General features: G+C 36.9%; 1 protein-coding gene across 4 annotated transcripts in view; it reads right to left on the bottom strand.

The window, feature by feature from the left end:
• The window catches only part of THADA (THADA armadillo repeat containing), a 318,133-nt gene that overhangs the window by 257,590 nt on the left and 35,343 nt on the right, over nucleotides 1-25,200 (bottom strand). For 2 of the 4 annotated variants that reach the window (XM_059943471.1, XM_059943474.1), the window contains 6 exons: nucleotides 17,218-17,369; nucleotides 14,200-14,410; nucleotides 11,406-11,541; nucleotides 10,629-10,762; nucleotides 6,896-7,054; nucleotides 5,334-5,491 (listed from right to left, as the gene is read on the bottom strand). In XM_059943471.1, coding sequence (XP_059799454.1) covers nucleotides 5,334-5,491; nucleotides 6,896-7,054; nucleotides 10,629-10,762; nucleotides 11,406-11,541; nucleotides 14,200-14,410; nucleotides 17,218-17,369 — 950 coding nt within the window. Of the gene's footprint in view, nucleotides 1-5,333; nucleotides 5,492-6,895; nucleotides 7,055-10,628; nucleotides 10,766-11,401; nucleotides 11,542-14,199; nucleotides 14,411-17,217; nucleotides 17,370-25,200 lie in introns of those variants that run through there. The other 2 variants (XM_059943473.1, XM_059943475.1) reach the window with 2 other exon arrangements.

Genomic DNA, 25,200 nt, shown 5'->3' with positions numbered 1-25,200 from the left:
CGGGTCTTTCTACATGAATAAACACAGACTACACAGGAGAGTGATAGCAGACCTGGCTGAATGGCCTCAAGGTTTCGTGCTAGAAAATAGTGGAAGAAGACAGGGTTGCAAGGTAGGGATGTACCCTATCACAGTGGGTGGGAGGAGTCAACAGGGCAATGTGGTCCATGAGCAGCTGGACAGGGAAAAGGGGCCATGCTGACACTCTCCCCTTGGATGATCAGACTATAGGGAACATATTTAACCCTGTAGAAACTTATGACAATAGTAGAATCAGAAAAAGAATTTCAAAATTTTATTTAAAAAATGAAAAACTCCTCTGAAAATTCAACTCAATTGCCTTTCAATCTATCTATTAGATACTAAGCTCCTATTTAAAGTTCATAAAAACTTTTCTTTTAACATGGATGATGTCTTTACAAAATATTTTCTTAATAAATAATATATATCTCAGAATTTCTGAAAGGCAATTAAATATGAAAAAAAAAGGGCACTGATTTCTATTCTTAAAATGAAATTCTAATCACTATCTTTTTAAGTTTAGTGTATCCTGGTTCTAACTTTCCATAAAACCTACTTCTATAGGCAAATTAACATGCTTTATGGATTTACAGGGTATAAATTTCCACAGGGGAGGACAGCTACGTGCCATGTCTCTAGGCATCTATAATTCACCAACAGACTAAACAGGGGAGCTAAATGCTCACCGAGAGCATAAAACCCACAAAGGGCAAATGTAAATACATTTTTTGTTTGTCCTTTATCTAGATCGTAGAGAGAAATACAGGAGAAAAGTCAAAGCTAATTCCCCTCATTATAAGTTAGTAAGTCCAAAAAGATTCAAGTATACAGGTGGGACATTTCTACAAAGAGCATGTGCAGTGGTTAAGATCTGGGATCCTGGAGCCAAGAGGGCTGAGTTCAGGAACCCTACTCAGCCTCCTTCTCAATACAAGCTAATTACATAAGTAACAGAGTTCTCTCATCTGTGAAATGGGGATAAAACTAGAACCTACTTCACAGGATTATTCTGAGAAATAAATGAGATTATGCAAATAAGCATTTAGCAGAGTACCTGGCAGAGAGTAGCAATCAATATTGCTAAATGTCAATTTTTGTTTTCATTTTGTTTCATCAAGTAGTGAGACTTAATCCCTAAACCTTAATTTAAATTTTACTTTAAGACACAGCCACAACCTTAGGAATGTCAACAGGAGTTTCTAATTCCACTTTGGTTAAATGCAATAGTTTATAAAAGTTTACACTACAGTAAGATAATTAACATTTTAAACTGGACATTCTATACTACAGTGATTTCTTACTAACACTTGGGATTTCATGAAAGCCCAAACACTGTCCTCCTACATAATAACAAAGATGATGGTTTCTTGGTACTCAGACATCTTCCCACCAGAACGTTTATTCTTTGTTTTCTGGCAAATCCTTAACCATGTGCCATTTTAACATTTGCCCTTTAGTCTGACTTTTTGAAATGAATTTGTCTTGTATCCCCTATTACATTTCTAAGCCCTTTGAGGTCAGAGAACCACATATTCTATTTCTTAATATTCCCACAATGCCCTTGTAGTAAGGCAGTCAATAAATAGTTGACTAAATGATGTAATTACATGCTCAACTTCACTTCACAGCTTAAAAATGGTAACCTGCAACAGCCTAAACACAGTAACCTGCATTCAGCACAGTTCAATGAATACTTACTCATAATTTCTAAAAAATAAACTTTGTTAAAAGAAAATACAAAAGGTAATTTCTTTAAGACTGACAAATGCTTATAAACATACATCCCACTTACAGTTCACTGACAGAAATCTAAAACAGTAACAAAAGGTACTGAGGGAACATATAAACCCAGTTAGCCATGTACATCATGAAAATTACAGTAGAATCTAAAGTAGGAGTTTTTAAAATTGCTTATTTCTAATAGTTGGTAATTATTTTTAATCATGTGATTTCTGTGGCAATAATTCCTAGGAAGCGGAAAGCAGATACATTAAAAAAAAAAAAAAAACTACCCAAAAGTTTCTTTTTAGGAATATTAGGGGAAATATATAAACATATGAACTGATAGTCCAGGTAGAGGAAGTTTAAAAAAATCAGTAGGTACTGGGTATCTGATATCCCATGGAAAGAGGACCAACAATGTATCAAGCAAAAGCTCTGCATCAGCAAAGCATCCAGCTTGAAACCCAGACACACACGAGTCAGGAAGTTTGTGAGATAAGGTTGCATGCACTGCTCACTCTTTAAGGGTCTCGACTTACATCCCTCAAAGCTGGTTTTATCTCTGCCTCTCGGACAGGGACATTATGAAAGAACCTTTCATAATGTGATTACAGCGCAGGAGAAGGGTCAGACATGCCTCTGAATGAACCCATTTTCTTCTTGATGAAGTTGCAGAGGACACACTCCTTCACAAGCAATCATCTAAGGGAATGGATCATTTGCTATAAAGTTCAGTAGCAAGTTGCCTTACTGTCCTGTTGCTTGCAAAAATCTGGTTGGCTATGGGAAGCTGGGAAAATTAAATTTAAAGAAAAATTAACTGAGCCATTCAGAACAAAGGCAGCACTGTGTCATGGCGGAATACAGGCTGGGAAGCAGAAGAATCAGGTTCCTGTCCCAGAGCTGCCACAAACCAGCTTTGTGATCTTGGGCAAACCAGGTAACATCCAAGGGCTTCAGACTCCCCTTGTGCAAGAGAGCTGGATAATATCATCTCTGTGATCCTTCCAGCTTGAACAGTATGTGAATACAGCACTGAATACTCAGAATTATAAGCGAGCACCAGCTCCTCTCCTCGTATAGCAGCAAAAATCCCCAAATTGGAGTCTCACTACCTGCTGGCCTAGTATAAACTATAGTCATGTATGGGGGATTGAAGTTGTCACCCCTTTAACAAAGGGCTGTAAAATCAGGATGGGCTTAAAGGAGCTGAGTTCCATGAGAAATCCTCTCCGTCGTCTAAATGTGAGACCTCAAATATAAAATGGCAGTAGAATCCTATTCCTTTTTCAGTAGTGAAGGGTGAGTGGAGAGCAAGAAAAGCAACAGGCTGAACACCAGTATTTCAGGTTCTGTAGAACAGAGAGAAAAGGAGAATCCACGGTTTTTCCATCCATCCACTGAGAGAAAAGGAGATCACGGTTTTTATGATTCTTGGGAGTAAGAAATCCAAGTTCCCAATTCTCCCCAACAATGCGGAGCGTTCTGCCCGCAAGTCACTTCACTGCCTCTGCAGGTCTCTTGTGGTCACATTCACCTACACTGTTGACGCTTACATTTGTAGCTTTGCCACTAGGTGCACAGAAGAACTAGTGATGCCAGGGCGGCTATGCCCTTGGAAGGAAGGTAGACCCTAGGCGTGGCCCCAGCACTCCAATGCAGACTGCATTCTTCTCTGTCATTTATATTTTTAACTCTTAAAAGTACTAAGTACAAAGGAGTATGTTTAAAGGAATTTCACGGAACAAAATTATATGTTTAAAAGCAGGAATCCTCTAGTAATATAAGTAACACTAATTTCTTGATAACTTTGGATTTCATTGACTAAATGCCCCCATTTTAAAATATAAAAAAATTTAAAAAATTTTTTAGGAGCATTTTAATTTTTTTAGTAAAATTTAGCATGATCAAGACTAAAGTTTTCCACAGAGGGCAGGGTGTCAATGTCAGAACAGTGCTATCACATACATTCTTGTTCACTCACTCAGTCATTAATTTCTTCTCAAACATATATATGTGGCGTCACCACATGAATGGCGACATGGAGAAATGACTGGACCTGATTAGAATGGAAACGGATATTTTACAGAAAAACAGGATTCTATTTCTTATTCAAGAAAACAGTCATCAGAAGAGCTCTTTGGTTTATAAGAGCCTCTCTTTGTTATTGTTGTTGTTTTACAAACATCTCTTCTATTTTATATTAGTTCCCAATTTTTAAAAATTAATTCCCAATTTTAACCTGGATATCCCACATAACTTCATAAGATTTGGGTGCTCTGTAAAAGGTGTCAGGGTGAAATGATTTTCACAGGACGCTTTCAGGTCTTTCTCAGTTATAGTAAAAGTAAAATATGTTTCCCTTAATTTTGTTTTTAAACACTGGCCAACAAACCCAAAACACTAGATGTTTTAACTTGTCCTTGAAAAGCTGAGAAGTCAAGGGGCTCTAGCCCATATTTACTTCTTAGTGAGATGGTGAACATCAGTGAAGTAATCATTAATCATAGCTGGATTCCTCAGCAAAGATGTTGGCATTGGCACTCCAGCCAGTCACCAGTAAGGACTGCAAGTAACTCTAGGACACTAACGCCTGTTTGATTTGGAAGAGAATAAGGAACATAATGAAGCCGGCAGTGTTCTGTTCCCCTTTGCCGTTCTCTGTCTCAGAGCCTTGCAACATCACAAGCCCAGCTGTTAACCAGATGCAAACAACATCAGCCACAGAGAGTGTGAGAATAAAAATATTAGCGTTATTTCCATGGAACTGGTCACATGGTTATTACAGAAATAATCAGCATTAGCATACTACAATATTTGTTTTGTTCTTAAATGTCATAACACCCTATGGGAGAAATTATCTTTATTTGAAAAAGGTTAAAAATGAAAGTACATGTTATGTATCTTTGCTGGAAAATGGTGGGAAACGGATTTGTTGAAACCATATGGAAAGGAAGAGGGAATCAATTAAAAACAGAAATCTAATAAATCTAAAATATTTCCAAATGAAATGCTTGTGGTAAGCTAATTTCTTATAAACACTGCACTCAAGTCACTTGAACAGTCCCAGATGGAACTAACTTTGTGGTCTTAAAATAAAAGTCAGCCAAAAAAACCAAAGTAACTATAACTTTATCATCAATGTAGAGGGAAACATGAGATCCATGATCAACTAATATATAAAGAAAAAAATATATATATATATATTTTTTTTTTCTTTGCAATATTTAAGAGGTTTGCGGAGTTTTACTAAATAGACAATTTCATTTACATTTGAATTTTAAGTTTGTGTGTGTTAAATGGAGAAATAAAAATTCAAATGTTAATATTGAAGTTAAAAGTGAGGTAAAAGCTATCATTATTTATATAACTTAGAAAAATAAAAACATTTCTAAAAATGCCAAAGTTTGGAAATGGATTGCAAGATCCAATTCCTATACTTTAATGAACTTTCTTCAGTTGACATCTGTAAGATTTTATTCAAGAAAAATGTTTAAAAAATTTTTTTAAGTTATTTAACTTTTAAATAAAAGTTTGTGATTTATGCTTTGACCAGAAATTATACCAGGTGGAATAAACATCTACCCTACCTGTTCCACTGTCAATAATCCATCAGGAGATTCTGGCACAGACCGCATGGGTAGAAGCTGGCACAGTGAGCCTAAGAGTAAAGCGACTTCCTTCATGCTTCTCCAACAACATACCAGCACCATCTGAGCAGTTACATCACATGTTTTTCCTTCTTTACCTTAAAAAAAAACAACAAAAACTACTGCAACACTAGACACTTGATTACTCACATCCCAGGTTTCCTAGAACAAGCTTATTCATAATTTCCCCAAGAATAATCTGCTTGAACAAACCAATTTGTCATATGCTATATTTATTCAGGAGAAAATAACTAACATTTGTTTGGCATGTGCTATGGGTAGGAATCACAGTATTTTATTTAATATACTATATTCAAAATAAATTTAAAAATAAAACACAATATTATTCTAAAACCAAAGTCTAACCTTTGGAAGTTAATGAAACAAACTCTTCCTGCCTCTCAGTCATCCATAAAATATGACTATAATAAATATATTTTATTATTTGTTTTGGTGAGGGTGGCTGCTATGTCAGTAAAAGAATAGGATACGACTTTCCTTTCAAAGGAAAATACAAATTCTCTTTCAAAATATATTTAAATTTCATGGTCAATTAGCTATAAGAATCCTTACTCTCTTTTTCTAGCTTTAGGAATATTTTAGTACTGACATTAAAAAAAAAAAATCCAAAACAAACTATTAAATTTAAAATGTAAGTTAACAAAATAACCTTTTTAACGCAATCCCATTTGTCTTTTAAAAGGCCACTAAACTCAAAGGATAAATGTACATACACTGAAATACATAAAATGGGTCTGAAATGATGTGCACTAAAGAGGGATGAAATAGGATTGAGGAAGGAATAAGGAAATGAAAGAAAACAAAACTAATTTGTTTTTAATTCATATTTATCTCTGTATTATTTGAAACTATTACAAGCATACATTTGTTATTTTCTGTAATAAAAAAAAAAAATCATAAAGAGAAATTTTTACAAGACAATATCCCCATCTAGTGGAGAATGTAGAATATGTTATAAATCAATAAGATATTACTGCTTCTGATGACTTTTTACAGCATTATAGAAAATTATAAAAGAACTAATGAGAAAACAAACAGTAAGAATTTGAATTCTGGAGGCCTGGTACCACAGAGCAGCTCACATTTCTCTGAGTCATAAATTTGTTTCCTTTAAAAGGCTGTTTGACTGACTATGAGGACTCTCACAACATCGAACCATAGTGCTGGGAGAAGCAGACTGCTCCCCAAACCCAAGTTCACTGTGCTTCACTGTTCCTACATCACCTGGCTGTCAAGACAGGTGTCAGCACTCAAAGGCTTTTTGCTGAAGCACCTCATACACTGCACTGGTGAACACCATTTTCTGGTAAAGTCTTATAAACTCATTCCCCAAAATAAATCATTTATAAGCTCAAAAAAGACTTTATTTTCTAGAAGTGTACTACACACATTCGCAGCCTCTGATTTACTATAGAAAAAGAGCATTTGGCACATTTTATTTGTCGCTTAAAAACTGACTATAATACTGATTTTATATATACCTTTGATTTCTGCAGAAGTATCAATATTCGGTACACTGGCACTCAAGTCCTCCAAATCAAAGCTATCACATTCTTTCAAAATTTTAGCTCGATTGAAATAATCATTAGTATCTCGGGGCTGAATCTCATTCAGAATCGTCTGCAAGCGGCTTGCTGACTCTGAGGGAGAGAGATGAGATTATGTAAAACCCCAGTTCCACATCACATGAAGACTTCCCTTGGGGGTATTTGCCCTCAAAAATTTTGTAATTTTCAGTACTTGATAATTAGCACTATAAGAAGGGACTTGGGCTTCCCTGGTGGCGCAGTGGTTGAGAATCTGCCTGCTAATGCAGGGGACACGGGTTCGAGCCCTGGTCTGGGAGGATCCCACATGCCACGGAGCGACTAGGCCCGTGAGCCACAACTACTGAGCCTGCGTGTCTGGAGCCTGTGCTCCGCAACAAGAGAGGCCGCGATAGTGAGAGGCCCGCGCACCGCGATGAAGAGTGGCCCCCGCTTGCCACAACTGGAGAAAGCCTTCGCACAGAAACGAAGACCCAACACAGCCAAAAATAAATAAATTAATTAATCAATTAAAAAAAAAAAAAAAGAAGGGACTCACAGGATGGATAATGTGAAAATTATTTATATAAGGTCTTTATGACACTTGAGTGTACTTTCAAAATATGGTGAATATTTTAAATAGGGTGAAGATTGGACAAAAAAGCACAACAGAAACTGTCCATAGACAAAGGCTGCCATCTCCCTTACATTGCTTTTCTCAGTGTTGTCTAAGAATTTCAAATACAGTGCTCAAACAGATGAAGGAAGAGCAATAAACTTCAATGAATTTTGTTTTAAGAGGTAAGAATCCCCACCACCAACAAAAATAATCTTTTATGGCCCAGGAATATCATGAAAACTCCATATTTGGCTTTGAAATGCATAAGTAATATACTGCTTTCTAAGTTAGATTTCCAGTCCTAGTATTATATTAAACTTCATTTTTATTTCTTAGTAAGCACTCACTGTATTAGGAAATGTAAACTTCACGAATGCAAGACTTTGTTTACTGCTCAACTGCTAGTGCCTAGAACAGAAACTGGCTCATGGCAGAGGTTCAGTAACATGGGCTGAAGGAATTGATGGATGACTAGGTAATAAAGAGCTAGGCAGGCTCAGATTTTGAAAGAAAATAACAACAGGTAATCATCTGAAACCAATTAACAAATCAAAGAATGGGTTATTTACTGTATACCTATTATACACACGTATATTTTAGGTATTATGGGAAATACAAAGACCCAAACTGCTATCATAATGGTTCAGCCAACATCTTATGTTCAACTTGTGGCTTCCATGAAATTTTGCCAAAAACAAATTTTAACCGCCATGAGAAAGTAACACTGGCCCAAAAAGAAACCATAGAAAGACTAAGAAAAAAGAGAGGGGTGACCAGAATAAAACTTTAAGAACCATTTTTGTGGCTTTCAGGGGAGACTTTTTTCAAAGAATTCAGAATGCATGGCAGATAACATGGGAAAGACATAAGAAAAATGGAGACAACCAGAGGAAAGAAGAAAAGGCAAAATTACGGAAAAGTTAGTGGACCATAGACAGTTTTTGAGACTGACAGATATTTTAAAACTTTAATGACAAACAAAATTTTAGCATACTCTGAAGGCCCTACCCACAACTGGTGACAAACATTCAAGATTTCTCATCCAAAATATACTGGTATTGCCTGATCCAAATATTAGCTATCAGACTGGATGTTCTCTATTCCTATGCACTGTTTAAGTAGGAAAACTAAACCAACAAATTTTAGTATTTAGACTATCAGCCAAAATTAATCTATAACTGTATGTTAGTATCAGGAACCACCACCAACCTTCCAACTCATTTTTAGTAAAGAACAAAACATAACATTTTCTATGCAACCACACAACTCTAGATTAGTTTAATTATCGGCCCGAAGTATTGTATTGTATGATGCAGTGTGTGTTTATGATTTACTCAGTGTGTTTTTAATATAAACCTCTCATTTGCACTCCAAAATGCATTCACCAACTTTATTTCAACACCAAAATATAAATTTACTTCATGATTTTCTAGGTGTTCAAAGGAACGTTCATGTTAGTATATACCTTTAACGGCCAATCCCTCTGGCCTGTTGTAGTACAGATCCAGTAATCCCCTCACACTGTCCCTCTCCATCCCACCTGGGATCCCCAGCCATCAACATCGTCTGCAGCTGACACCCAACCATCAACATCGTCAGGGCTCCTCCTTCTGATGTATCGCCAGGAGGTCAAGAGTAGCCTAACACTACGTCATAATGCCTACGTCATTCACCTCACCTCACCTCATCACACAGGCATTTTATCATCTCACATCAACACAAGAAGAAGGGTGAGCACAATATAGTAAGATCTTTTGAGAGAAACAGAGAGAGACCACATTCACGTAACTTTTATTACAGTATACTGTTATAAATGTTCTATGTTATTATTGGTTATCATTGTTAATCTCTTACTGTGCCTAATCTATAAATGAAATTTTAACATAAGTACGTATGTATAGGAAAAAACATAGTATGTATATAGGGTTTGGTGCTATCTGCACTGTCAGGCGTCCACTGGGGGTCCTGGATCATACAGCCCTCAGATTAAGAGGGAACTGCTGTATGCACATACCACCAAGGGCATCCCAGGCACTGAATTTAGTTCCTATACTTTCAGGAATTGTTCATTCATTCTAACAACTATTGATAGTGTGCCTCCTTCTGCCAGGCACTGTGCTAAGCACAAGGGAGGAAAACAGACAAGATTCCTGTTAAACTGCAACAACTCCATGAAGGAGAAATCTATGGGAAGGGGAGAATGCTAAGAGACAAGACTGGCAAGGTAGCAGGAGCAAAACTATTACAGGACCTGGTCACTAACGTATTTTAAATAAAAAGGAAGAGGGGGTGGGCAGAGCACAGGGTTAAGTAAAGATTATGTGTAACATGATAGATTATATGACTAGAAAAGCTTACTTTGGACGTGGTAAAAAGGAAATGGAAGGAGATAAGAGTAGATGTGGGGAAACAAGAGAGGATAAAAGCCTACAGTAAGGTAAGAAGATGCAGATAAAAGAAAAAGAGATTTGAAAGCTATTTAAGGGGCACCATTGAAAAAACGTGGAGACAGGCTAGATATAAGGAGCAAAGGGGAGATGTCAAGCAGCCCTAGGCTCCTGACTTGCATGAACAGGTCTCTGGTAGGGCCATTTGCAAAGATACAAGGGTTGGGAAGGAAAAGACAGATGAAAGTTCATGAGTTCAATTTTGGGCATTTTGACTATCTCCTCCAATTTTTTTTTTTAATTAAATGGTCTTTGTATGTCCAATGGTCTTTGCCTATTCAGATTTCTAACAAGTTGCCTTCTCTGACTGAACCCCATCAATTGCTAATTTATACTGCCTGCTCCCCCAGTTCCTGCCAGAATACAACCCTGGTAGGTTGTATTCCAAAATGACACATTATAAAACCCAATTTACCCCAGACGAGGAAGTACCTTGCTGATCACCTGGCTATTTATTTATTTATTTTGGTTATTTTTTCATAGTTAAAAATATTACTAAAAAGGCAGAAATATCACTAGTCATAATAATAATTTCTTTCCCCCCTATTTAGCCTCTATATCTCTCTGAAGAAATGATTAGGGGAAAAAAACATAGTCATTCTAGCTTTCTTCGTTTACTGACCTGCATCAGTGTCCATGGGGATGAGGCCTTCTGGGGAGGAGCTCTGAATAACTGGAGACACCACGGCGGAAAGCCTGTAGGACGTCACAAGGAGCTTCTCCACCACGGGTCTCCACTCACTCACCAACTGCAGGCTGCTGCAACAAAGACATTAGGGTAATTTATACTAAGCAAAAATCACATTTTCAAGATGAAATTAATAGACAAAAGGGGTCAAAAGAATTTGGGTTTAAAAACCATGCAATCTATGAAATATTTAAGACATAAAAATACACGTATATATGTACTTTTTTTAAAAAATAAATTTATTTATTTATTTATTTTTGGCTGTGTTGGGTATTCGTTGCTGTGTGCGGGCTTTCTCTAGTTGCGGTGAGCGGGGGCTACTCTTCATTGCAGTGCGCGGGCTTCTCATTGCAGTGGCTTCTCTTGTTGCAGAGCACGGGCTCTAGGCACACGGGCTTCAGTAGTTGTGGCTCATGGGCTTCAGTAGTTGTGGCTCGCGGGCTCTAGAGCACAGGCTCAGTAGTTGTGGCGCACAAGCTTAGTTGCTCTGCAGCATGTGGGATCTTCCCGGACCAGGGCTCGAACCCGTGTCCCCTGCATTGGCAGGCGGACTCTTAACCAGTGCACCAGCAGGGAAGCCCTATATGTACATTTTTAAATCTAATTTTTAATTACCTTTAAGGCAATATGTTCCTTTCCCAGGACACATTCCAATAAGAGTTTAAAGCTCAGAAGTGAGTACTGAGGAAAGAGCGGGGGGGATATACTTACTTTAGAGCTAGCTTCCGCAAAGCTCCTGTTATACAGTGGACCCGCCCGTACATTGGAAACGATGCTGCTGCCTGAAGCAGAGAATTTTCAGCCCGAGATACTTCTTCCTCAAGATTTTCCAACAAGCATTTGATAACTAGAAAAAGCAAAAACAACAAAAAAAACAAAACCCACCAAAATAACGCCAGTTTAAAAACACATTTACAAATTTGTGCACAGCAAAACAGTTCCCACGAAAGCACCCAACTCAGCTGAACTTTATACTAGAGGTTTTTGAATGAAAAAAAGAGATCTTTCAAGGTTATCCAGCTTGTTCTCCATTTCCAGTTAAGGTAGTACTGTGTCTTTACCCTGACTTCCTGGATCCATTTACAGCATTCATTCTGGATCATTTCTCCTAGACATCCTCTATCTGGGTTATCAGACCCCAGGCCCATGTGCCATATGCTATTTGGACAGATTTTAAAAAACAATGGCTTTATTGATACATTACTCATATACCATACAATTTATACACTTAAAGTGTACAAGTCAATGGTTTTTAGGATATTCACAGCTATGTGCAACCACCACCACAGTCAATTTTAGAACATTCTCATCCTCCCCCCCCTCAAAAAAGCCTCACCCATTATCAGTCACTCCCCTCCCTGCACCTCTCACTGTCCCCAGTCCTAGGCAACCACTTAAGCATTTTCTGCCTATTCTGGACATACCATATAAATGGAATCATATAATAAGTGGCTTCTTTCAGAGTTCATCCATGTTGTAGCATGTATTAATATTTCATTACTTTTAACAACTCAGTAACAGTCCATTGTATGGATATACCACATTTTATTTATCCATTTATCAGATGATGGACATGTGAGTTGTTTCCACTTTTTGGCTATTATGAATCATGCTACTATGAACATTCATGTACAAGTTTTTGTCTGGACATAGTTTTCATTTTTCTTAAGTATATGCCCATTATGGACTGAATGTTTGTGTGTCCCTGCCTGTCCCCCCGCAAATTCATGCTGAAATCCTCACCCTCAATGCAAGGAAATTTAGAGGTGGAATCTTTAGGAAGTAATCAAGTTTAGCTGAGGTCATGAGGGTGGGACCCACATGATGGGATTAGTGTCTTTATAAGAAGAGGAAGACAGACCAGAGCTTGCTCTCTGCTGCATGTGAGCACAGACTGAGAAGGCTGCTGTTACAAACTAGGAAAAGGGTTCTCACCAGGAACAAAATCTGTTGGTACCTTAATCTTAACCTTCCCAGCCTCCAGAACTGTGAGAAATAAATGCCTGTTGTTTAAGCCACCCACTTTATGGTATCTTGTTATAGCAGCCTGAGCTGATTAAGACAATGCCCAAGAGAGGAACTGTGGAGTCATATGGTAATTATATGTTTAACCTTTCAAGAAACTACCAGATTGTTTTCCAAAGGGGCCAGACCATTTTACATTCCCATCAACAGTGTATAGGAGGGACTTCCCTAGTGGTCCAGTGGGTAAGAATCTGCACTCCCAATGCAGGGGGCCCGGGTTCGATCCCTAGTCGGGGAACTAGATCCCACATGCATGCAGCGTATGGCATGCAACTAAGAGTTCACATGCCGCAACTAAGAAGCCTGCATGCTGCAACTAAGACCTGGCGCAGCGGGAGGGAGGGAGGGAGGGAGGGAAGAAGGAAGGAAGGAAAACATAGGGCAGTAATAACATGGCAGGAGGAGGGAGCTAGGATAAAGAAGAGGCTTCAAAGTTATGGATGCTGTTGTATCAATACTTCTTAAGCTGAGTGTTATTACCTAGCTTGGGGACAAAACTTGTGAAAGCTTTATATTATTACTGTTTAAATCCTATATATATATATATTTAAATATTCTTTGTATGTTTGAAATATTTCAAAAAGTTTAAAAATGTCTTAAATTTGAAAGCCTTTACATGAGTATGAACTCCCCAGTTCACCCCAATTACAGACCTCTTCTTATCATCTTATCGGGGTCTCCTCTGGAATCCAGCCCTGAAGCAATTAGAGTTCGGCACGTGTCATGTTCCATGGCACTGTCATCTCTCTATCCCCAGCTCTATGGCCACATTTCCATCAGAACTATCCATGGCCTCCTAATTTTCTCCCATTATTAGTTCTCTTTTTCACGGCTTTCTACTGTCTTGGAGAGAATAATCGTCAACTCTCTTTCAACATCTGACCTCTGTTTTGTTTAATAAAAATCTCTATCCTTATTTCTAGTACAATTCCAAAATGAAGATTTACTAGGGTAAAATTAAGTACATGAACCCCCAAAAAATATTTGTTTAAAATCATTAGATCTAAACCAACTCAGACCCTAGGTTTTGGAACTGGTTATATGGGAAGAGTAAAAGGCAAGGGTATGACAGCCAGTTAAAACATAAACCCCAACAGACAAAGGAACTCTGCTCTATATAGAATTAACAAAGATGATTTGGCTATAGTCATAGTAAAATTTCTGTAGAAAAAAAGTACATTTTTGGTAGAGGAAGAGGTCTTATTTAAATAAAAGCTCTATTAATGTACATTTGCATATGTACTTATTTAATGTGAATCCTCTGTTTAGAAGCAATATAGTTGAGTAAACTATTTATTTGCAAAGGAGAAATTCATGATATACTTATATGACGGTAAACTACAAAGCTGGTAAACTCTTGAATAAAAAAAAACACAAAGTAAGTGTTTAACCATCAGATAGCCTAACCATATGAATAGTGGAGAAAGTAAGATACTGGTTTTGATAAATAAGAGCAAAAGGTCATTTACTCAATACGAACCTATTAATGTGTTACTTTCCACCAGAGCAGCAGACTTATCTCCATCGCCACATGCAACCCGCCGAGTTTTTAAGTAAGACAGAGATGATGGCAGAGCGTTCTGCCAGATTAAGAAGTTCAGTAGGTAGGAAGCTGTTACACAGTCATATGGTTTGGTGCTTGTGCTGAGCTCCAGTGCTGCCTGGAATAAGCCTTGCAGTTTCTCTGAATCCTAGGATAAAGCAGAGACTCAGTCATTATCACTGAAACATTTCTTTAATTCGAAGGAATAACACATATTTAAAGACAGAGCTTGCCACACAACTGCAACTCGATACGAACATTAATTCTCTGAATATAGGTTGGAGTTTTTTTTTAGGCTGCGCCATGTGGCATGCGGGATCTTAGTTCCCCTGCATTGGGAGTGCAGAGTCTTAACCACTGGACCGCCAGGGAAGTCCCGATAAAGCTTTTTTTATAAAGTACCTCTTTCTTCAGCAAAAGCATACTTTTTCCTGTAGAAATTCTGCTATGACTATAACCAGATCATCTTCGTTATTTCTATATAGCCCAGAGTTCTTCTGTATGTCAAGGTTTGTTTTACTGGGAGTCATGCTCCTGCCTTTCTCCCCACCCCCTTCCCATACAGCTAGTTCAATGGAGAAAAATACACATACATATGAAAATACAAATTCACCAGGCTGTTCCTGGCAAAGCTCCATGTATATGTGTGAAAAATAAAGTGATAAGATCAACCTCAGAAATTCTGCATTAGAGCTCCCACACCTATATCTCATCTAAACATGCACTCACACAGCCTGTCCTCAAGAAGACAGAACAAAGGGCAGTTCACTGTAATATGCATGGAAAGGCACGGGGCTGAGGACAAGAGACATGGATCCTAGTCCCAACTCCACGGTTGACAAGTTGCATGTTCACCACGCTGGAACCTAGGGTTTCATTGCTCAACAATATTGATTCTACTAGGATTATCTCATAACTGTCTAATATAAGGGAAAAAATCATTATCTAGGTATACCAATATTTAATAATGTCTTCTAATATCAAATAATAGACTCAAATATCAGCCTATTTCTATTTAAATTCTTTGCCGTTTGCTGTTTAATTTTCTATGACCTAAAAAACTGAAAGACAGTGGCTAAAACTCAAATCTAAATAAATATTAGAAAGAATCAATTAAGCATCTCAACCATTTTTTGTAACTGACAGTTAAGTCCCTAAACTAACTAACCAATTAGTAAGAAACAAAATAAATAGCCTTTGGAATCTAAAAGAGCATCTTTGTTCTATCATCTCAGGTCAATCAAAATATAAAGACCTTGGATATGTAGCTCCACAAGAAAGAAGGGCAAGAGACTAGGTGAGTAGTAAAGTCATATATTAGAAAGATGTATCATCAAAATATGAATATACAGATCCTTAGAGAGATTAGGCTAGCATTCAAAAAATGTTTTCAAGTTAGCTATATTAAAAAGCTAATTACATATTACATAGGGTATACCCAAAGAAAGACTTTGAAAATATAATACATAACAAATATTTTAAAATCTTGAATTTAAAATCTTGAATCTGGGACCATTTACTAACATACAAGCCAGACCAGATATATAACTACCAGAATCCTATAGCAAGCCTTATGTGCTACTAAGTTTCCTGAATTCTATAAGTTGTGTCTATATACCAAGCATGTGTTTATCAAATTAGATACACAGAGCCCCCCTGAGGGGCCTTCATAGTTCATGTAAGGACCAGGTCTTTCATATAGGTGCTATAATATATACCTTTCCCCACTCCAGATACTCTCAAAATACTAGCCAGGAATGAGGCATAGTTATACATATGATACGAAGCTACAGTGTGATGAATGGTAAGCGGCAAGGGTTGGTGGAAGGGGAGATAGAGAAAGAGAAAGCATCTTCTTTAAAAACACTTATAAAGTACAAAAGTTAGCAGCCTAAGCACCAAAGAAGTTTCTGCTCATCAGGGCACCTGAAAGACCACCAGGACAGGTGAACACTAGGGAGCAACTCTCAATGTGAACCCAAGTCAGAAGAGATGTCTGAGATTTTGCAATGCCGTCCAGAAGCAGTGGAAACAGACACCTTAGGCTCTCTGACATGTGCTCCTACAGAATCCCACTGCATCTACAAGCTGCCATACCTAAACAGAGCCTAACAGCTAGAGCCCAGACCATGGCTCAGCTACCACCCCTAAAGGCTCCCGTGGCCTGTATACAGCTCCAACAGGGAGCCATAGCAAAGCTCTAGAGCCAGTGACCCGACAGCTGCTGGTGACCTCACTGCCCTAGAATAAGCCTCAAGGGTAGAGCCAAGTACCTGGGCTATGGGGTCTCCTGAAGACCCATTCCCCAAGCTTTGCCTTCACCCCTGAGCCCATCTTTGATTCTCACCCCACGGTGGGAAGTGCAAGGCATCAGGAAGAGCATGGGGGCTGGGGATGGGGTAGAACACCCAGGGAGAGAAATGCTGTTAACCTCAAGTACTCTGAGTTTCAGTCTCAGTTTAGCTATTGCTTGTTGGAAGATCAGAAACATGTTCTCTACCTCATTTACACTAAGCTTCCCAGTCTACTATGCAGGGAGATTATCTCAAAAAAAATCAAGTTACTGTAAGTGATGTGTTTTGATCGAATATTAACATGTCCAAGGGAACTGGGGAGACCACAGTTAACTGAAATCTACCAATAATCTTGTAAACAATAAAACCTACTGCCTCCTACACCTCCCTTTATATCAAAACAATTTTTTTTTAAAAAGCAAAGCTCACTGATTTGGATTTTGTTTCTCTTACAGTAATTTCCTCCTTCCCCACTACCCATCCCTACCTTCTCCATTCCACTACGTGCAACAGGAGAGGTATTAATGATAACTGAAACAGAAGATGTAAGAAGGCAGATGCAAAGAGCCTGGACAATCCACAGATTGCTTTAACTGCTGCTAAGATAGAAAGTTTTCATGCATATGCCACATTTACACTTACAGAAGAAAAGCCCAAATACCTGAAATTGTACAAATGTTTTTGGTAACTTCATTAGAAGATCAAATGCTAAAATTTTCACTTCTTCAAAAGTGCCAGTTAAACATTCCATTAGCGTTTGGAAACGACCAACATCAATATCATGACTCAGCTGATATACTGTTTGGACTCTACCTAAAAATTAAAAAAAAAAATTTTTTTTAAGTGAACAGCAGGAAAAGGAAATCAACATTTTGAAGTTATTTGGCCAAATTTATAGAAAGTTAGTATAAGAACTCACACCTTATATTTTACCCACAATAGCATAAAAAATATTTCTAATAATTTATTTACTAAAATGATAAAATAATAAGTATTACAATTCTACAAATAGGAAATAAATATTTTTCAATAACCATTTTTAAAAACTGAAGAACAGTTCATTTATAATGCTGTGTTAGTTTCAGGTGTACAACAAAGTGATTCAGATATATATATTTACACACACACACACACACACACACACACACTCCTTTTCAGATTCTTTTCCATTATAGGTTATTACAAGATACTGAATATAGTTCCCTGTGTTATACAGTAGGTCCCTGTTGTTTATCTATTTGATACGTAGTAGTATGTATACATTAATCCCAAACTACTAACTTACGTCCCCCCTGCACCCCACTAGCCCCTTTGCTAACCATAAGTTTGTCTGTGAGTCTCTTTCTGTTTTGTAAATAAGTTCATTTGTATCATTTTTTTAAGATTCCACATATAATTGACATCATATTTGTCTTTCTCTGACTTCACTTAATATGATAATATCTAGGTTCATCCATGTTGCTGCAAATGGCATTATTTCTTTCTTTTTTATGGCTGAGTAGTATTCCATTGTGTGTGTGTGTGTGTGTGTGTGTGTGTGTCTACGTGCACACACACCACATCTTCTTTATTCATTCATTAATGGGCATTTAGGTTGTTTCCATGTCTTGTTATTGTAAACAGTACTGCTGTGAACACTGAGGTACATGTATCTTTTTGAATTAGAGTTTTTGTCATTTCCCGATATATGCCCAGGAGTGGGATTGCAGGATCATATGGTAGGTCTATTTTTAGTTTTTAAAGGAATCTCCATACTGTTCTCCATAGTGGCTGCACCAATTTATATTCCCACCAACAGTATAGGAGGGTACCTTTTTCTCCACACTCTCTCCAGAATTCATTATCTGTAGACTTTTTAATGATGGACATTCTGACTGGTGTCAGGTGATACCTCATTGTAGTATATATATATATTTTTTGTCACACCACACAGCTTGCGCTTGCAGGATCTCAGTTCCCTGAGCAGGGATCGAACCCAGGCCCCCTGCAGTGGAAGCACAGAGTCTTAACCACTGGACTGCCAGGGAATTCCCGCTCATTGTAGTTTTGATTTGCATTTCTCTAATAATTAGCGACACTGAGAATCTTTTCATGTGTCAGTTGGCCATCTGTATGTCTTCTTTGAAGAAATGTCTATTTAGGTCTTCTGCCCATTTTTTGATTGAGTTGTTTGTTTTGTTGATATTAAGCTATATGAGCTGTTTGTATATTTTGGAAATTAATCCCTTGTCAGTAGCATCGTCTGCAAATATTTTCTCCCAGTCTATAGGTTGTCTTTTCATTTTGTTTGTGGTTTCCTTTGTTGTGCAAAAGCTTTTAAGTTTAATTAGGTCCCATTTGTTTATTTGTTTTTATTTCCATTACTCTAGGAGATGGACCCATAAAATATCGCTGCAATTTATGTCAAAGAGTGTTCTGCCAATGTTTTCCTCTAAGAGTTTTATAGTATCCAGTCTTATATTTAGGTCTTTAATCCATTTTGAGTTTATTTTTGTATATGGTGTTAGAGAATGTTCTAATTTCATTCTTTTACATGTAGCTGTCCAGTTTTCCCAGCACCACTTATTGAAGAGAATGTCTTTTCTCCATTGTATATTCTTGCCTCCTTTGTTGCAGATTAACTGACCAGAAGTGCATGGGTTTATTTCTGGGCTTTTTATCCTGTTCCATTGATCTATTTGTCTGTTTTTGTGCCAGTACCATACTTTTTTGATGACTGTAGCTTTGTAGTATAGTCTGAAGTCAGGAAAAGTGATTCCTCCAGCTCTGTTCTTCTTTCTCAAGATTGTTTTGGCTATTTGGGGGTCTTTCGTGTTTTCATACAAACTTAAAAATTTTTTATTCTAGTACTGTGAAAAATGCCATTGGTAATTTGATAGGGATTGCACTGAATCTGTAGATTGCCTTGGGTAGCATGGTCATTTCAACATTATTGATTCTTCCAATCCAAGAACATGGTGCACCTTTCCATCAGTTTGTGTCATCTTCAATTTCTTTTATCAGTGTCTTACAGTTTTGGGGGGTATAGGTCTTTTGCCTACTTAGGTAGGTTTATTCCTAGGTATTTTATTCTTTTTGATGCAATGATAAATGGGATTGTTTCCTTAATTTCTCTTTCTGATATTTCGTTGTTTGTGTATAGCAAATACAACAGATTTCTGTATATTAATTTTGTATCCTGTGACTTTACCAAATTCATTGATGAGCTCTAGTAGTTTTCAGGTAGCATCTTTAGGAATTTCTATGTATAGCAACATGTCATCTGCAAACAGTAACAGTCTTACTTCTTTTCCAATTTGGATTCCTTTTATTTCTTTTTCTTTTTCTGACTGCTGTGGCTAGGACTTCCAAAACTATGTTGAATAAAAGTGGCGAGAGTGGGCACCCTTGTCTTGTTCCTGATCTTAGAGGAAATGCTTTTTGCATTTCACCATTGAGTATGATGTTAGCTGTGGGTCCGTCATATATGGCCTTTATTATGTTGAAGTATGTTCTCTCTATGCCTACTTTCTGAAGAGTTTTTATCATAAAAGTTTTACCATAAAAACAAAAGGGGGGAAAATAAGACCTACAAAAACAAATCCAAAACAATTAACAAAATGGCAATAAGAACGTAACATATCAATAATTACCTTAAATGTAAATGGACTAAATGCTCCAACCAAAAGACATAGACTGGCTGAATGGATACAAAAACAGGACCCATATATATGCTGCCTATGAGAAATTCATACAGATCTAGAGACACATACAGATTGAAAGTGAGGGGATAGAAAAAGGTATTCCACACGAATGGAAATCAAAAGAAAGCCAAAGTAGCATTACTAGCATCAGACAAAATAAACTTTAAAATAAAGACTGTCACAAGAGACAAAGAAGGACACTACATAATGATCAAAGGATCAATCCAAGAAGGAGATATAACAACTGTAAATATATATGCACCCAATATTGGAGCACCTCAATATATAAGGCAAATGTTAACAGACATAAAAGGAGAAATTGACAGTAACACAATAATAGTGGGGGACTTTAACACCTCACTTACATCAATGGACAGATTATCCAGACAGAAAATCAATAAGGAAACACAGGACTTAAATGACACATTAGATCAGATGGACTTAATTGGTATTTAAAGAGCATTCCATCTGAAAGAAGCAGAGTCCACATTCTTTTCAAGAGCACATGGAACATTCTCCAGGATAAATTACGTGCTAGGCCACAAAGCAAGCCTTGGTAAATTTAAGAAAACTGAAATCATATCAAGCATCTTTTCTGACCACAACGTTATAAGGCTAGAAATCAACTACAAGAAAAAAACTGCAAAATTCTAACACACAGAGGCTAAACAATATGCTACTGAACAACCAATGGATCACTGAAGAAATCAAAGAGGAAATCAAAAAATACCTAGAGACAAACGAAAGGAAATAAATAGTTTTTAAAAATTTGTTTACAACTATTTCATTCTCTTTCAAAAAGTTATATATTATACACAAGACACCTAAGTAATTTTTCAAATAAACAAGTACAAACAAATAAATTCAGGAATACATCTTTTTAAAAAACCTTCATAAACTTTCTTGTCCTAGAATCCAAAGTCCTACCATGTCTTAGGTGAACTGACATAGAATAATCAATACAATGACATATCCTTTAAATAATTTAAAAATCTGCCTGTTTGATTTGAATCTTATTCAAATATGTAGTTTTCCCTAGGCACCCATTCAACTACATGTATTACTTGCACTTAGGTTTGGCTGACTGAAAGAATCAGAGTGGAGGATGGAAGAAGCAGTGATGTAAACAAAACAGAATGTTAGGTCTCCCTCAAATAAATATCTGAGTAGGTGGATTACTCTGTGACTTTCCTATTATAACACAGATAATCATAATTGATGGATAAGTTAAGGTATCTGCATTGCCCACAGTCTATTATAAGAATATTATCCCCAGTTGTTTTTTTTTAATAAAGATTGATTGTTACTTACAAAAAAAAAAAAGGTTAAAATTACTATCAATATGTAACAATCATTCCAGTGTTTAATATACAAATGTGTGAACAGGTTGATTTTTTTAAAGTAACATTTAAATTATCAACCATTGAAATAAGCGATTATATTTATTGAAAAAAAAAAAAAAAGACATATCCTAATACCATTCCTGGGCATCAACAGTAAAGAAGGAATCTTTTTGCCATTCAGGCAAAAAGTTCAATTCATCTACAACGTGGAAAAAATCAGGCTGGCTTCACTCTTTGCCACAGCAGTGTGTAGTGCTAGAAGATAGTGGAGCGATGCTTACCAAATCCTTAGGGAGAAAAGGGGTGATGAAAATCTACATATCAAAATCCCATTTCAGTATCAAGTATAACAGCAATATAAACATGTTTGAATGTTCAAGAAATGAAGAGCTACATTTTCCCAAAAACTCTTCTCAAAAAAAGATGAATTTCAACCAACAAAGAAATTAACAGAAAAACTATCACTAAAGAATGATGATAGGGCTTCCCTGGTGGCGCAGTGGTTGAGAATCTGCCTGCTAATGCAGGGGACACGGGCTCGAGCCCTGGTCTGGGAAGATCCCACATGCCCGGAGCAACTAGGCCCGTGAGCCACAACTACTGAGCCTGCGCGTCTGGAGCCTGTGCTCCGCAACAAGAGAGGCCACGATAGTGAGAGGCCTGCGCACCGCGATGAAGAGTGGCCCCCGCTTGCCACAACTAGAGAAAGCCCTCGCACAGAAACGAAGACCCAACATAGCAATCAATCAATCAATCAATCAATCAATAAATCCTAAAAAAAAAAAAGAATGATGACAGTCACCAAATCTATTTAATTCTTAAGGCTAAGACTAAACCTATGGGAATAATGGATTTCATAGCAGGATGTGAAGAACCTTTAACATTTAACGAATTAACCCCTCGTAATACCTGAAAACATTTCTATGCTTAATTAGAGGAATGTTGCTCAATATAAATCAGCATGTGAGTTCATTTAATCTTAACTCGCAAGTTAGTCCAACCCTGTGAAATTCATAGGGCAAGCAAATGAAGTTTTCGTCACTTCAATCACACCTCTGCTCAAATCTGCCTCTTCTTTTCCCATTCCAACACCTTTCATTTCTTTATCTTGCCTAATTCCTCTGGCTAAAACTTCTGGTACAATGGTGAATAGCAGCAGTGAAAGTGAGCATCTGTGTCTTGTTCCTGATCATAGGGAAGGGGCTTTCGGTCTTTCACCATTGAATACAGTGTTGTCTATGGGCTTTTCATGAATGTCCTTTATCATACTGAGGAAGTTCTCTTCTATTCCTAGTTTGCTAAGTGTTTATTTGTCTGAAAGGGTGTGGATTTTGTCAATACTTTTTCTCCATTGAGATTATCATGTTTTTTTTGTTGTTGTTGTTCTAATGTGGTGCATTACATTTACTATCTTTTCTTATGCTGAAACACCCTTGTGTTCCTGGGATAACTTCCATTTACTTAGTCATGGTATATAATTCTTTTAATATGCTGTTGGATTTGGTTTTCTAGCATTTTCTTGAGAACTTTTGCACCTATATTCATAAAAGATACAGCTGTAGTTTTCTTTTCTTGTGGTATCAGAGTGATGCTGGCTTCATAGAATGAGTTAGGAAATGTTCCTTTCTCTCCAATTTTTTTGAAGTTTGAGAAGGAATGGCATTAATTCTTCTTTAAATGTTTGGCAGAATATACCAATGAAGCCACTCCCCTTGGACTTTTCTTTGCTGAGAGCTTTTCTTTTGAGAGGCTTTTGACTCCATCTCTTTATTTGTCATAGGTCTGTTCAAATTTTCTACTTCTTGAGTCAGCAATTTGTGTATTACTAGGAATTTGTCCATTTCATGTAGGTTACCTAATTTATTATAAATACAATATAACTGTTCACAGTACTGTCTTATAATCTTTTTTATTTCCTGTAAGGTCAGTAGAAATGTCTCTACTTTTATTTCTGATTTTAGTGATTTACATCTTTTTTTTATTCTTAGTATAGCTAAAACTGTCAATTTTGTTGATCTTAAAAAAAAAAACTTCTGTTTTTGCTGATTCTCTGTGTCGTTTTTCTATTCTCTATTTCATTTATCTCCATTCTAATCTTTATTACTTCCTTCTTTCTGTAGCTGTGGGGTAAGTGTGCTCTTCTTTTTCTAATTCCATGAGGTGTAAAGTTAGGTTATTGATTTGAGATCTTTTTTCTTACTTAATGTAGGCATTTACAGTTCTATAAATCTCTCTATTAGCACTGCTTTTGCTTCATCCTATAAGTTTTGATAAGTTGTGTTTTTGTTTTCTTTCCTCTCAAAGTATTTTCTAATTTCCCCTTTGACCCATTGGTTATTTAAGAGCTCTGCTCAAATTAGAAGCCTTCTCTGACACCATTGTATGAAAGAGCTATTACTCCCAACCTCCCAGGCACTCTATACTTCCCTGCACTTTTCTTCTTGAAATACTTTTTCATACTACTTATCTTCATCTGAAATTCTACATATCACTTGTTGACTTACTGTCTAGCTTCACTAAAGTCTAAGCTCTAAAATGGGAAGCACTCTGTTTTGTACACTGTATATCCTTGGCACTACATAAATTATTTGTTGAACAAACCCTTTTAATCTAATTGTGGAATCCAATTTTTCACCATGAATACTGTGACATTTTATTCCAAATGAGAAAGATGCATGTGGCTTATCTTCTTGAACTAGGACATACTTGAGGAAAGGCAAAAGCCATTTTAACTAATCCCAAATCACAGTCTTTCTATAGAATAATATAAAAACCTACATTAGTATTCTTGAGATAAAGATGAAGAATGAGTTTACATTTCCTATCCTGTATTTTTCAGTCATGCTTCTTTAGCCTCCTTTACAGTTAATGGGTACAGTATGGTTTGCTCTATTTACATTACTTCCCAGTTGTTTAATTAACATCATTACTGTGCCATCAGTCACTGCCCAATTATACATGGCTCATTCATTAGGAAGATGACACAGGTTTTTCACTTTTAAAGTATATTTAAATATATTAAACTATTCTCTCAATTGAAAAATTACCAGTATAATTCAGCCTATATATTTCCCTCACACCTAGGTATAACTATAAATATAGGAATGCACAGAAAACTTTTTGTTAAATGGATAATCAATCACTCTCAGGTAAAACCTTACTTTCTAAATTCAGTTGTAGTACCACTGAAATTCCCTAAACTGATGGGTACTCCTGTATTCATTTTCTGTGGATGCTGTAACAAATTACCATGACCTTGGTGGCTTAAAACCACAGAAATCTATTTTCTCACAGTTCTGGAAGCCAGAAGTCTGAAATCAAGGTGTCTGTAGGGCCATGCTCTCTCTCGAGTCTCTAAGGGAGAATTCATTCCTCGTCTCTTTCAGCTTCTGGTGGCTGCCAGCATTCCCTGGCTTATAGCCACAGCATGCCAATCTCTACCACCACTGTCACAATGACTCCTCCTTTTCTTTTTGTCACATTTCCCTCTGCCTCCCTCTTACAATGCCACTTGCAATGGCATTAAGGCCCATCCAGATAATCCAAGATTATCTCATTTTAAGATCTTTAACTTAATCATATCTACAAAAACCCCTAAATAAGTAAGGTTTAAATAAG

The sequence above is a fragment of the Balaenoptera ricei genome, chromosome 13 (genome assembly GCF_028023285.1).
Source record: "Balaenoptera ricei isolate mBalRic1 chromosome 13, mBalRic1.hap2, whole genome shotgun sequence".
NCBI lineage: Eukaryota > Metazoa > Chordata > Mammalia > Artiodactyla > Balaenopteridae > Balaenoptera > Balaenoptera ricei.
The sequence above is the reverse complement of the archived record's forward strand: the minus strand, read 5'-3'. Positions and strand labels throughout refer to the sequence as shown.